The sequence below is a fragment of the Haliotis rufescens genome, unplaced genomic scaffold (genome assembly GCF_023055435.1).
Source record: "Haliotis rufescens isolate VD_foot unplaced genomic scaffold, xgHalRufe1.0.p SCAF_49, whole genome shotgun sequence".
Classification (NCBI taxonomy): domain Eukaryota; kingdom Metazoa; phylum Mollusca; class Gastropoda; order Lepetellida; family Haliotidae; genus Haliotis; species Haliotis rufescens.
In genome coordinates this window covers 2,342,568-2,357,072 of record NW_025964212.1, presented here as the reverse complement: position 1 = coordinate 2,357,072, position 14,505 = coordinate 2,342,568, and the positions used below count along the sequence as shown (strand labels likewise).

Below are 14,505 nucleotides of genomic sequence, written 5' to 3'. Positions count from 1 at the left end.
AAGCATGTCAAGACTGAAAACAAGTCATTCAATGGATTTTCCTAAACGACCCATTGATGCAGTACTGAATATCAATGTTAATGTTTATTTAGTTGATGGTGCTGGACGGTACAGAAATGAGTGTCAATCAAGCGAAGTGCCATATCAAATCGACCTAGAACCAGTCACTTGCTACTCGAAAACGTCAATGTGTGATTTTGTGTCAAAGTTGAGGTCCAGCTTGACACAAACACAGTATCTTTGGCATGGTTCGATCCTCTTGTTACCGTAATGTGTGGTTTTGACTCCGAGACCATCAATGGTACGACCCAGAATATGCAGAGGGCGTCGTGGGATATGATAATTAAATATAAATTTTTTTAGAATACGCCCACATACAGAGTCAGACGTATCCAAGCGAACAAACCTGATATGGTCCTTTTTTATAAATCCAATGAAAGCATTGTATGACCGATTTATCTGTTTCTTTTGAAACTAATGAGATTCAGGAGAAACAAGGCAAAGACAGTATGAGGACCGTACTAACGAAATGTCAAGCTAGCTTCCCAAGTTGTTATACTCGCCATTCATGACAAGAAAAATCCCGTTTCCTGACGCTTAAAATAGTGTTTATATTAATTAAAATGCACACATTTCAAAATATTCGAAATATTCCAGTGTCCATGCCGTCCACTATCCTTGAAGGATGATGATGACGTAGACGACAAAAACGACAACGACAACAACGATGTGCTGGATTGACTTTCAGAAGGCATATGATTCTGTCTGTTTGGGAATGTTTGGACATGTTGTAGAAATTTTCGTCAGTGTCCACATCGTCCACTATCCTGGAAGGTGTATCTTGCAACATATGTTTGCGGGTAGAGACACAAAACCAAATAAAGACATGACACTTGTGTATGCATACAATTTGGAATAATATGGACAGTTTACAATCCTAGACACATTCCACGTTAAGCCATGTTAGATCATGTTTACACTGCTGTTTTATGTACGAGAACACAAGAAAGTACGGATTTGTCAGTCATTCAAATCTCGGGTTCAGCAAAAGTTTTCGTATCTATTTTTAGTAAAAATAGTTAGGAGTTTTGCGATCAGGGTGTTAGTTGTCAATTTTAGGTGCTTAAAATGCACTTTAATGAATCCTTGGAGTCTGTAACCTTGAGAAACGTTGTAATGTTATTAATACAAAAATCTGTAAAAGATAAAGCATATATTTTGTGACCGGAACTAGCATGTTCGAGGTAAAGCTTACGTTTTGTGTACCATCAAAAGCATGCCAGTGATGACATTTCTTCAAAACATGACAAAATCCCTATCATCCACAACATGAGAGATATTGACCACGAATGTGTGTACCGAACTCTCGAACCTATTCACCGATCACGACCGCCTCACCATAAAAATACATATAGCTTTGGACCTGTGAAGATCAGGGTTAGAACAGATCTTCAGCAACCAATGCTTGTATTAAAAGGTGACTATGGTTGTCGTTAGATGCGACTAACGGGATCGGGTTGGTTGTCAGGCTCGCTGACTTGGTTGATTGGATGCATATCATCTTATCCCAATTGTTTGGATTGATGCTCGTGATGTCAATCACTGGATTGTCAGGTCCAGACTTGATTATTTGCATGACCTCCGTCATATAGCTGGCATATTGCTGAGTGTGGCGTTAAACAAAAAAACAAACAAACAAACAAAACATATAAATTTAACCGCTTATTTCAAATTCGAGATAAAAATACATAGCGCCAATTCGAACTCCCAATCTGACTTTACAATAGAACTGTGTACCATGATATTGAAGTTTGAATTTGCCACCGTGACAGCTTTAAGAAATCTTAATTAGAATTTTACTTAACTGTAAACAATTCTCCTCGATACAGGTTGAGGAATCCGTAATGAAGTCAAAGAAAGTGATCATTTGCAACATTGTCAAACTGAGTTTCATCCACAGAAACCACGGACATTTTTCGCAAAACTAAAATTCAACTCAATCCTTCACTTGTTTTTCTGTCACAATGTTTATTGATAATTACCTGCGAAATACATTTCAATTAGTCATCGAGATACATGTCAATTAGCCACACCTTACACCTGTTGTATTCTGAATTGATCGTCTATGCAATCGTATTTTTATGGATCTATAATACACAGTCTGTTACTCAGTTTTATTTCGCTTATCGACTTTCTACATAGGTGAACAGGGACATTTATTTTACATGCAAACAACATGTTATTCAGGAAAATATAATTACATGATAGGGGTTTGTGAACACACAAATAATTATTTATTCAAACACCTCTTCCTTTAAAAAACATATATATTAACACACACAAATGGTTTTTACAAACAATAGTTGATTTTATGCTTCCAAACAAACCACACGCAAGCTATTGTTGAATTTTAAAATAAAGCCAAGGTAAATGTATCTACAATCATATTTAATCACAAATATCGTTCTGTTCTATATAAATGTAACAAGTGAACTAACCATTTCAGTGGATCTCAACATGGACAAAACTGTTGGAGATGTTCAATGAGTGAATGTTTATTTAATGAAGTAAAAACGTAGATTCTTTCTTTTGGTAAATACATGTAGCTGTACATCTTATATATGTTCCAAGACAAAATGATATAATATCTATCTGTATACCACTTTATAGTGTCTCAGATCACGGTATGTAAAGAAAACTTGGTGCTCAAAGTGAAGCCCTTTTCCCTCTACATTGATGATACAGCTGTGTGTTTAAAGTTGATTTTGACAGCCCGGGCCAAGTCGGACCTACCACAAGCCAAACACTTTTGATAGAGACTATGTTGAGAATCTAGAGGGGAAAGGGCTTCACTTTGAGCACCTTGTTTTCTTTAAATACGATGTACTGTGACATTATATAGTGTTTTATAGGTAGATACAATACTAAGCTACAGATATTAACACATTTGATGATACATCTGTGTGTATAATTGATTTTGACAGCCCGGGACAAGTCGGACCGAGCACCACTTCTGATAGAGACTATGTTGAGAATGTAGAGGGAAAAGGGCTTCACTTTGAGCACCTTGATTTCTTTAAAAACCTCGATCTGAGACACTATAAGGAGATATTTAGGTAGATATAATACTAATCTATAGGTGTGAATCCATTTCATGTTACATCTGTGAGGTTTAAGTTGATTTTGACAGCCCGGGCCAAGTCGGACCGAACACTTGTGAGACTGTTGAGAGTATGGGGAGAAGAGGTCTACTTTAACCAACGTGTCTGCTTTATACACGATGAACAGTGACATTATTAGTGGTATTTACATAGATATAGTACTATCCTATAAATATAAACACTATGCCGACAGATGGAAATTTGTATCGCGAGAGCTAGAAGTATTTGATACGTTTCAAATCTTATTTCGTTTAACGATTGCTCTTTTACATGTTACCTAGATCAGCGACGCTTACACACAGCTCCACTTTCTGGATTTCAAGCGATTTACTCCGAAATACCTAATTATGTTTCACGTTTTTGGTTGGTGATTGTTCATTAATGTCATGTGTGTATGTTGCATCAATAATATGTAGGTATGATCGCCGATAATGAAGTAATTAGCCAATAACACTTTGGCAGTCTTGGCCCGGCCCGGCCCGACTTTTAGGCAATGCCCTCGTCAGTTGTCTAATACGGTCAAGAGTAAGATCTTCCGGAAGACCACTGCACTGGAGGTATGTGGATTATTGAGGAGGTACTACGTGTTTGGAACTGGGAGTTGAACACTAAGCACTTTTAGAGAAGAGCTCACAATAAAACGTTATGGACTCGCGGACGGACTTGTGTTTTCATTTCAAGACGTACATTTATCAGGTTGAACTTCCTAACTGTAACAATAACTGAACTTTACGCCTTTTATACACATTTGTGATGGGGCGACAATGCGACAACGAGACATATTTTGACCTTGAAAATGTCGCGTTACGGCATCGTCGCCCTTTTGTAAAATAAAGAAAAGGATTATCAAAGAGCGACAATGCGAACACGCGACAATGCGACAAATGGCCAATTGTCGCGCTTTTGTTAATTTTGACACGTTTTGCTTGTTTTTGTAAAGGCGTCAATGCGACAATGCGACAACGAGACAATGTCCCTTCCATGGTAATCCGTGCAAATAAAACTGAGTAATAAAATAGAAGTCTGACATGCCAGTTAAAAGATAGAGTGTTGCAGCTTCTGATTTCATAGATCTTCAAGAAGGGTTATCAATAATGGGATGGGTGATGAGTTCAACTGCATACGCTGTGATTAACAATAATGCTCCGAGTCAATACATTTTGTCAAATGTATGGCATGTATTACGTGAATGAACATATTGTTTATACTCGTCCATGTTTTTGACGGACAAAATAATTTACATGCTCGGTAAAACTGAGGACGGGCATCATTGTGTGTTTCCGTGCTTTGTTCAGGTGAACAATTGACTTGTCCTTGCATGTGTTTGTGACGGGTGCCACTTGTGTGGCAGGATACGCTCACCTTTTCCCGAACACCCATTGGATGACCTGAACCACTTCGGATTTTTATCCCACATCAGTCTGATACACCATGATATAACTGAAATACTGATATACTGTGCAGTTGAAAATGATGTTTAATGCGATTACCGTAGTGTGTTACTGCAACTGTTCATATTTTGTGCAGTGATGTTATGTAATATGTAAAAGAAAGCATATTCAATTAGCCAATTGATTTGAATAGAATATACTTGCAGTGTATTTTATTAACGTCCCAAATCGTAATTTAAACACATAAAATAACAGATCACGCATGGTGCCTTGACTTACTACTAGATTTAATGGGCCACCCAGGAATAAAATAGTTCCTCCCAAAGCGAGGAACATATGTTTTAGTATGTTTACAAGAAATATATTCCAAACAATATCCTCATTAGATGAGAAGATCTTTTACAGAATTACCTCAGTAAGTCAATTACAATGACAGAGCGTCGTAATACATTTACATCAAGTACAATACGTCAAAATGGCCGACACGATAAACGTGACGGGAGATATTTTCGAAGTTGTTAATTAACCTGTGGCTATTTCAAGCCTTTGGCATCACTGATCAATTGGCCGATCATTGAAAGGTGATTGTGAAGTTGTGTCAAATAGATACTAAGGTAAATTCATAGATTTCTGTAAATTGTCACTGCGACAGTTTGGATTTTTTTTCGTGTTTTTTCTCTCTGGGATGGGTTATATCGAGGGTATCCTTAAATGGGCTTGCAACCACGCTTCTGTATGAATTCGTACCAGGGAATTCCAAGGGTGTTCCCCAGGAATGTGGAAGTAGTCAGTGTTTACGCCTTTTCAAGAATACAGTCACGTGAAGAACGTCAAGAGACCGACCTCGCGTCCAAGTCGTATATCTTGTAAACTTCACATTAAAAAAATAGTTATTGTTATAACCAAATGAAACACAACCCATTATCCGATAGGGGTAACTGTACATAGCCGTTACCACAATAAACTTAGTAACATTGTTTGGTTTGGCTTCTTGGCGCGTGTCTGAATTCCATTAACATGTAACATATCCTAAAACTAGCTTATCAGCAAATCTCGCTGCACTGCGCGCGAGAGATACTAGAGCAAGGCATGCCAGAAATACGAAACCTAGAGCTTCCGAAAGGAAGCCTTGGACATCACGTGCGTCGGGGGACCAGCGCCATCTGATTGGCCGTTAACAGTTGTACAAGGCGGAGCAAAAAGCATCGTTTTTCCGTCCATTTTACACTTGAAAAACTCGACCCTTTTCTGGACACTTTCTAGACGCTGACCAATTAATCAATTTTAATGAATTTTTAGTCGTTTTTCCGTCCAATGACCATATACGGAAAAAACGACGTTTTCGTGTTTGCAGTGCCAGTTTCCACCCTTGCCGAACTTGGCGGGAATTCCCGGGCTCGATCGTAGCGCCACCAGTGGCTATTTAGCAAACTTATGACTTGAGCTTGAAAATGATATCATGTAATTTACAAACACAAAGTCCCATGTAGTAGAGTCCTTTCCCTTTGGTACAGTTTTCTATTTTCTTGCGTTCTCGCGATTTCGTGTTTTTGTGGCCAAATGTTTTTTGTGACAAGTCGAGATTGCGGAATTGCGAGATTTTGCATCATATTCAAATGTCGCATTCTCGCGTTGTCGACTTTTGACACAAAGTGCCAAGTACCAAAAACACGAGAATGCGAGATCGCGAGAATGCGATATTTTGTCCAAATCTCGCGTTCTCGCGATCTCGCATTCTCGTGTTTTGGGCATATTTAGCTCGTTTCAAAAGGTCGAGATCGCGAGAATGTCCCTTACAGTATTCGATAAGAAACGTCTATTTTATGCATGTTTTTTATGATGTACAGCGGTGAGACGAAAATAAAATATCTGTCTGTCTGTCTGCCTGTCTGCTTCTCTTGGTTATTTAAGGTGCGCGGTCTCAAGCTAATTGCCCGACAACAAATTTGAGGTTTTTATAATTAGCCTAGACCAAACGTAATCCTTTAAAGGTTAATATGGGTCATACGATCGTTATAAGTTGTGGAGCAAACCATATATATGACGGGCGATACATTCAATAAGTACAGACAGAGTGAGTGAGTGAGTTGGGTTTTAACGCCCCTTTTAACAGTATTCCAGTTATATCGCGGCGTGTAATCTTAAAGTTTAACATGTAGCATACCGGACATACGTGAGGTCACGGAGGAAGTAATTGCTGTTGAAGTTGCTGTCGACGTTTTTACTGGCGTTGTTGAAGTTGCTGCCCTTATTGTGATGCAGGCTAGAGATACGATTAACTTGGCTCTTGGCCCGGTCGCCTAAGGCGCCGCGATTCGCTGTGTAGAGTTGCATCCCTTGGGCACGCCAGAAACCTATGGTTGTGGGTTCGGATCCCGGTTCGCCCCGATTATGTTTCTAGGTTTGTCAGCACCATACCCGTGCTCGTGGGTTTCACCGAAGTGGTAAACGTCTGAGACCTGCATCACTTCGGGCTTTCCTCCCACAATAAGCTGACACGCCGTGATATAACTGGAATACTGTTAAAAGCGGCGTTAAACCCAACTCACTCACTCACTCACTCACTCACTTCATGACGTGGTCGCATGTTCAATGGCCATTTATTCAATGATGTTTAAAATGTTGCTAATCTACCGTGCTGACTAGTTGAACTTAGAGATAACTTCGAAGTTTTCAAAGACATGAGTATGCAGAAATAAATAATATTACATAACAGTTTTGTCGAAAAGCTTGTAATCATAAAGTAATGTTTACTTCTCTTCGGACGGAACAGTCATGTAGTCTTAACGCTCGGCTCATAAGGCATATCAACTGAAACTTATAACAGAAAGGAATTAGAAGGCAGGAATATCAATGCCGACAGAGAAAGACTATCAGCACACAGATTATTAAGTAATATCCACTAAATATATTGTTCAGGCCTGACTGCCATATACCACTTTCTTTGTTTTCTGTCATTTCTCTGAAAATTATTTCCCGTGCCTTTTTATAATATATCTGTATATCTCAATCCTATCAGGGTATATTGATGGAAACAAGAAAGGGAACAATGAAAAACATGGGTAAATAAGCTTTAATGTCAGTACATTTGAAATTACGCAAATACAAATTCAACATGTCAGAATCAAATGTTGAGGTGTGTTTGTGCGCATTGTTTCCAAGCGCATTTGGTAGACAAGGCAGGGAACCCATGACAGCACATCATTTTACTGTGCCTAAAACTAAGTGTACCCTTATTTATTTTCGTCAGTATATATGTATGATACGCTTGATAATCGAGGAAAGTATGAGTGATCGATAAATACCATAATGTTAACGGAAACACGACGAAAATCAATGCTGTGCATTGTAAATGTTAGTTGTTTTTTTGTCTATATCACATCCAAAGACAATAAACTCGGGCAGGGAGTTTCAGCGGATTGGTTTCAGCCTATTCTGTCTTCTTGTACTTTTCTAATTCTGCCTTTAATCGCTCTACTTCCAGGTTTTTCTGCAAAGAGGATACACAAGTACAACTCATACACGTCTTTGAAAGGTATTTTGAAGTTTTGTTTGTTGTTTAACGCCACACTCAGCAATATTCCAGCTGTATGGCGGCGGTCGGTAAATAAGTCTGGACCAGACAATCCAGTTATGGACATCACACGCATCGATCCACGCAATTGGGAAACGATGACATGCTTCAACCAAGTCAGCGAGCCTGACCACCCGATCCCGTTAGGCGCCTCTTACGACAAGTATATATATAGTCGCCTTTTACGGCAAGCATGGGTTGCTGAAGACCTATTCTACCCCGGAATCTTCACGGGTCCATTTAGAAGTGATACACATAAGGAAGAGAATTTATGAATGCCAACTTCTTTATTAATATGAGGAACACAACGTTTCGGAGTATATGCTTACTCATTCATTCACCTGATGAAGGAGTAAGTATATACTCCGAAACGTTGTGTTCCTCATAATAAAGAAGTTGACATCCATATATTCTCTTCCTTAACTTATACACAGCTCCAATAATCAAAATGTGACATAAACACGATCGACACATTATTTATGTTTGTTCTATACTACTCAAATAAAGTTAAGAATTTTTTTTTTCTTTCATATTACTATAGTTGATATGTCGTGCCAAAAATTATTTTATTTACAATAGAGTATTGGTCACCAGATGGAGCGTAAAACAACGTAAACCAATACAATAGAGTACATACCAGATGGAGCGTCTTCTCCACTGTTATCAGACGGTGGGCTGTAACTGCCGATGACGTCATCATTGTCCCGCCGACGGTTGGCAACCTCCCGCCTGCTACCGCCATCATGTCACCGACGTCATCCACCTGATTTCCGATGTTCTTTACAGACAGCACCTGGTACAAATACCAAATACGTTGCAAAACGTAACATTTACATATCATAACACAAACGTAATAGACCCGTGAAGATCCGGGGTAGAATAGGTCTTCAGCAACCCATGCTTTGCCGTAAAAGGCGGCTATGCTTGTCGTAGGAGGCGACTAACGGGATCGGGTGGTCAGGCTCGCTGACTTGGTTGAAGCATGTCATCGATCCCAATTGCGTGGATCCATGCTCATGATATCAATCACTGGATTGTCTGGTCCAGACTCCATTATTTACAGACCGCCGTCCTATAGCTGAAATATTGCTGAGTGCGGCGTAAAACAACAGACCAACCAAACCAACAAACAAACGTAATAATCAAGCTATATTACGACGGTCTGTAATAATCCTGGCCAGACAATTTATTACTGTCAGGACTAGCCATGAGGAGTGAGTGAGTGAGTGAGTGAGTGAGTGAGTGAGTTGGGTTTGACGCCGTTTTTAACAGTATTCCAGTTATATCACGGCGTGCCAGCTCAATGTGGGAGGAAAGCCTGAAGTGATGCAGGTCTCAGACGTTTACCACTTCGGTGAAACCCACGAGCACGGGTATGGTACTGACAAACCCAGAAACATAATCGGGGCGAACTGGGATTCGAACCCACAATCATAGGTTTCTGGCGTGCCCAAGCGACGCAACTCTGCACAGCGAATCGCGGCGCCTTAGACGACTGGGCCACCCGTGCCCCCCTAGCCATGAAGAAAGACCCCGTCATCGTAGTACAGTTACCCCCATCAATGACGTCGTCAATCCCAGGCTAACAATTCTACTCCCGCATCCCTGGTTGGACATAGTTGTCTTACCTTTGGCACAAAGATGAGACACTGAGTAACGGTTGTGGCGAGGATGACGACGGTGGAGGTGAGGGCGTAGTTGATGTTGACCTGAGTTCTGAGAGCCATGGAGACGGTGACGCCGAGGAGGCTCAGCACGAGGACGTTGTACACAGACATGCCAATCATCTTGGAGTCGTTAAGACCATCGAGCTTCACCTGTCGTATAAACTACATTGTACAAACAGGGATACTGACGGTAGATTAAAGGTGAGGTGAGGTGAGGTGAGGTGAGGTGAGGTGAGGTGAGGTGAAATGGGGTTCAACGTCGCGTCCAAGTGTGTGTGTGTGTGTGTGTGTGTGTGTGTGTGTGTGTGTGTGTGTGTGTGTCCTACACCGCGAGATCTGACTTGGTTGTGGTTCAGGGAAGGTTGACAGCTAATCGCTACATGAATCAAATTCTTCAACCTCACCTTCTTCCAATCATTGACCGCCAGAGGGAGCTGTTTCAACAGGACAACGCTTCACTGAACACAGGTTCTATCACGGTAGACTACCCCCTTATGCCAACATCAACGGCTTGCCCTGGCCGTCGAGATCTCCAGATCTCAACCCAATGGAACAACTCTGGGATGAACTCGATCGACGTGTACGTCAACGTCAGAACCGCCGCTGACACTCAGTGTGCAGTTCACGCAGACAGTGCACATTTGCCTCTCCCGTCTTCACATTAGATGCTGTGCTATTACGTAAGTATAACTTGTACGGCTATACAGCTGCGGGCGCTGGACAATAGAATTCACCGAGCGCGATGGGGTCCTCCCATTTGCAAGACACCCAGTTGTCAGACAGTGGAATATATTTTAACTTTACTCATAATGATATGACCCAGACACTGGCAATCTCTTTGAAGTTTTAAACGGCTTAGTTAAACTGTAAATATGTTTGTTTTCACTAAAGTTTGTGATATGGTGCAAATAATAACTCAAGAATAAACACTGATTTGTAATTCTTACTTACAATTGGAGATTTAACGTGCGCTTTCCGACATTATGCGTATTTCGCACACGGGCCCGCCAGGTCATTTAGTGAGATTGCCAATAAATTTACTGATTTGTATGTTTGGTTTTCTTTTGTACCAGTTATCAGACAGTTGTTGACGGCGGGACTAGTCTATTCGGATTTAAGGGAATACCAGTATATCAGACAACTGATGTGCACTCAACCATTAAAGTTGTTGTTTTAAGCCGTCTGGCGCGATGGGTTTGATGGATTTGTCTATCTTGCGTGACTATAGCCTGCTATGTAGTGTCAGTGGTCACGTAAAGGTCTGCTGTTAGATTTGCTTGTATATATACTGTAGGTAAGGAAAATATTATGAGTATATGTGACTGCTTGTACAAGTCCGGACCGATGCCGATTTATAGTGCTAGCCCACTGAGATACCATGCCGCAGTTTTACAGGAATACCCCACCCAGACACAGTATACTGACTCCGAGCCGACCAGTCCTTGTTTTAGCCCCTTAATGCCGAGCGCGAGACAGGGTAACAACAAGTACCATCTTTTAACGTCTTTTTGTATGATGCTCTACCACTAGACCACGGGGGCAGTCCGGTAGACTCTAGGAAGTGGTTATGCCTCATCGTGTGACGCTTCACCAGTCCTTGAAACCAAAGCCTGTCTATGAACAGCATTTCAGATATTTATAAAGCTACTGCCACTCTTGAAAGGTTTTACTAGTGTTCTAAGACAAGAAATGAAAGTTTTCATTATGGATGAAGGCAATCGAACCTGCGACCTCGCATAACGTGTTAAGTTTTGTAACCCACTGTCCAACTGAACCACCGAGGCAGGTGATGAAAAGTTGTTCAATTTTACATGTCATGAATCCAGTTGGTACATGCTGCACGTATTTTTTCACTCACACGCTTACTTTTATGTCGCGACACACTGTATTGTTTCACTATAAGGTCTCTCTATGTTTTCACAATTTTTTTCTGGTATTTCTTGCATTTAGACGGTTCATAGGTGAGATAAAGCACTCCTCCTCGGTTTTGGTGGAGTAAAGTTAGACCTCGGCAATCGGGTATCGGCAGTGTAAGACCGCGCAGCTTCGCTCCTCTGTCGTGCATGACTGATACCCACTTGCCTCGGGGGGCGGTCGGGTAGCCTAGTGGTTAAAGCGTTCGCTCTTCACGCCGAAGACCCGGGTTCGATTCCCGACATGGGTACAATGTGTGAAGTCCATTTCTGGTGTCCCCCTGCCGTGATATTGCTGGAATATTGCAAAAAGCGGCGTAAAACCATACTCAATCAATCAATCTTGCCTCGACCTATTTCCACGACCTAACCTCGGAGTCGTTCTTTATTTTTCACGTAATGGCGCGTCAAAGAGGAGAACGAAAGTTTTAAACCCATATGCAGGTACTCGTCACTGAACCAAACTATTCCTTCCATAAGCAGTAAGACCTTGGATGAGTTTTACTTTATCCTAGTAAGACCTCAACCCCGCTGTGAGGTTCCAATGGTGAGTTTGGTTTCAAGGGTCCAATGTTCTACAATCGAAGACCAGAATCGAACCCGTGACCCCCCTGACCAGCTGTCGAGCACCCTAACCATTAGACCACAGAACTGGTTGAAAATCGTATATGTCCTGATCAGATACTGTAAAACAGGAAATTAATGCGAGCAGAATATTAATGCGAAAAATGCGAGTGAGGGAAGGTCGCATTAATTTTATGCGCATTAATTTTTTAAATAACAAAGTCACCTACACAAAGTGAAGTTGAGCAGGGGTCAGTTCACATCCTGTCAAGCAGCCCAGATTGGCGCCAGCTCGTATATTTTACGAACTTTGCTTTTGACTGTCGTAAGGCAATTGTATACACAATATTAAACAAATATAAATAAATGTTGTTATGACGGTATACAAGTCAGAGAAAACACTTCTCGGTTTGGGTTAAAAATGTAAACCCGCTGGGTGGGAAGAGCCCTCCCCCGTTTTACAGCGGATCTGACACGACTAAGGGACGCAACTCTGCACAGATAGTCCCTGTGCCATAAACTGCTTGGCCTCAGTTCCCCCTATTCAGTAACACTTCAGACACAAACAAGTGGCATGTTTTTGTTGTTTTGTTGTAGCTTGTAAATATTTGATCCAAGATCAGACAAACCAGTAATTCATAGTATGGGCAGGTACCATGACACTTTATAAACCAAGTCATCGTGACCTAGATCAACACAGTGGTCCTAGAAACCTAATCTTCCCTTGGTCCGAACAGGCTGGTCGTAGGCAAGCACATGCACCCATGAGGTTGGTATATACGGTAACTTGCCTTGCTTAATCACCTTAAATTTCAGTATGTGGCAAGGATAGTTCATAATTGCAGTATTATTAATGGAAAATTATTATTTACGTTACAACATAACAAATATTCAACTTTTTATTCAGGATGTAACCCAACTGTGATATCTCGATCATATAAGACTCAAATAACTGCTGTTTAAATGTTTCCAATTGTCTCTTCATCGTTACCAAAAGGACAGGGCAGATATGCACCAAAGAATAACGGGAACCGACCTTTCGTGTTTCCCATGCCAGAAAAGCCCCGAGCAGCATGAGGATGCCCTGCAGGGCGAACAGTGCGACCGTGAAGTATATCTGGTTGGGGGACTCGCACAGTTTCACTATCCTTTGAGTAATCACATCCTCCTTGTCATCCCTCTGGAACAGTATTAATTATTCAAGCATTAATTCAGTCATATTAACTTAAACTGGGGGCAGGGACCGAAGTGTCAACAACAACAATAAAGATATTCCAGATATAGTTTTCTTAAACGAGCCAAGGATGTTGGACATAATTTCAATGTCAATGTTGATATTGTTGGCGGTTCTGTTCAGCTGGACGGTACAGAAATGGGTGTAAACCAAGCGAAGTGCCATATCAAATCAGCTCTGCAACCCTGCAGTGTGGATGAAGTCGGCTGGCCTGAACAGTGAAACAGAAGGTTTCCCTTCCCACTCGAATGTGTGACTATGCATCAAAATGTAAATAATGTAGATTATGCAATGCATTTAACGAGACTGTCCAACACATTGTCAGTGGATGCCCAGCTTTGGCACAGACACTGTACCTTCATCGACGTGATGGAGTGGCTCGATCTTTTTATTACCGTCTTCGACATGCTTGTGGTCCATCCATGGTACCATCCAGAATATGTAGAGGGCGCCATGGAAAATGATCATGATAAATACAAAAATCTTTGGAAAAGGCGTGTTAACAACGTCAGACCTATTTAGGCCAAGGAACCTGATCTTGTCCTCTTTGATCAACCCAATGAAATCATTTATTTTCTTGAATTTTCTGTCCCTTTTGACACTGTTGTGAACATGCAAATATACGGACCACGCTTTCGCTCGAAATGGTTCGCTTGCATCCCAAATACCAAGTTGTCCGACTATCCATTGTTCTCGGTGCCTACGGTTTGCTGCCAGGAATACAGCCCTTCTGACAATCTCGGTAATGCACAAGGCTGCAGTGTTGGAGAGTCTTCACATTCTCCGAAAAGTTCTGGTTGGGTTTGACTAGGCGGCGCTTCCTGGAAGAAGTCCCAGTCGCTGTATGGACTGCGTGCAGAGGGGACACGGGTCCTGAGCTGATGATGAGCCTAACAGTCTGACTGTGCCCGGATCACCAAAACTTACCAAACAACAAAAGAAACCAAACGTTCTGATTTCGGGAATCAGTTTAGAAAGTAATATTTATGGCCGTTTGATTC

General features: G+C 41.3%; 1 protein-coding gene across 1 annotated transcript in view; it reads right to left on the bottom strand.

Moving 5' to 3' along the window:
* Positions 1 to 7,926: 7,926 nt before the first annotated feature.
* The window catches only part of LOC124115653 (gamma-aminobutyric acid type B receptor subunit 1-like), a 33,174-nt gene continuing 26,595 nt past the window's right edge, over positions 7,927 to 14,505 (bottom strand). Inside the window, exons 13-16 of the mRNA XM_048383488.1 lie at positions 13,307 to 13,450; positions 9,755 to 9,943; positions 8,764 to 8,919; positions 7,927 to 8,042 (exon numbers count right to left, since the gene is read on the bottom strand). Of these exons, the coding sequence (XP_048239445.1) occupies positions 7,983 to 8,042; positions 8,764 to 8,919; positions 9,755 to 9,943; positions 13,307 to 13,450 (549 nt within the window). The 3' untranslated portion in view covers positions 7,927 to 7,982. The remainder of the gene's footprint in view (positions 8,043 to 8,763; positions 8,920 to 9,754; positions 9,944 to 13,306; positions 13,451 to 14,505) is intronic.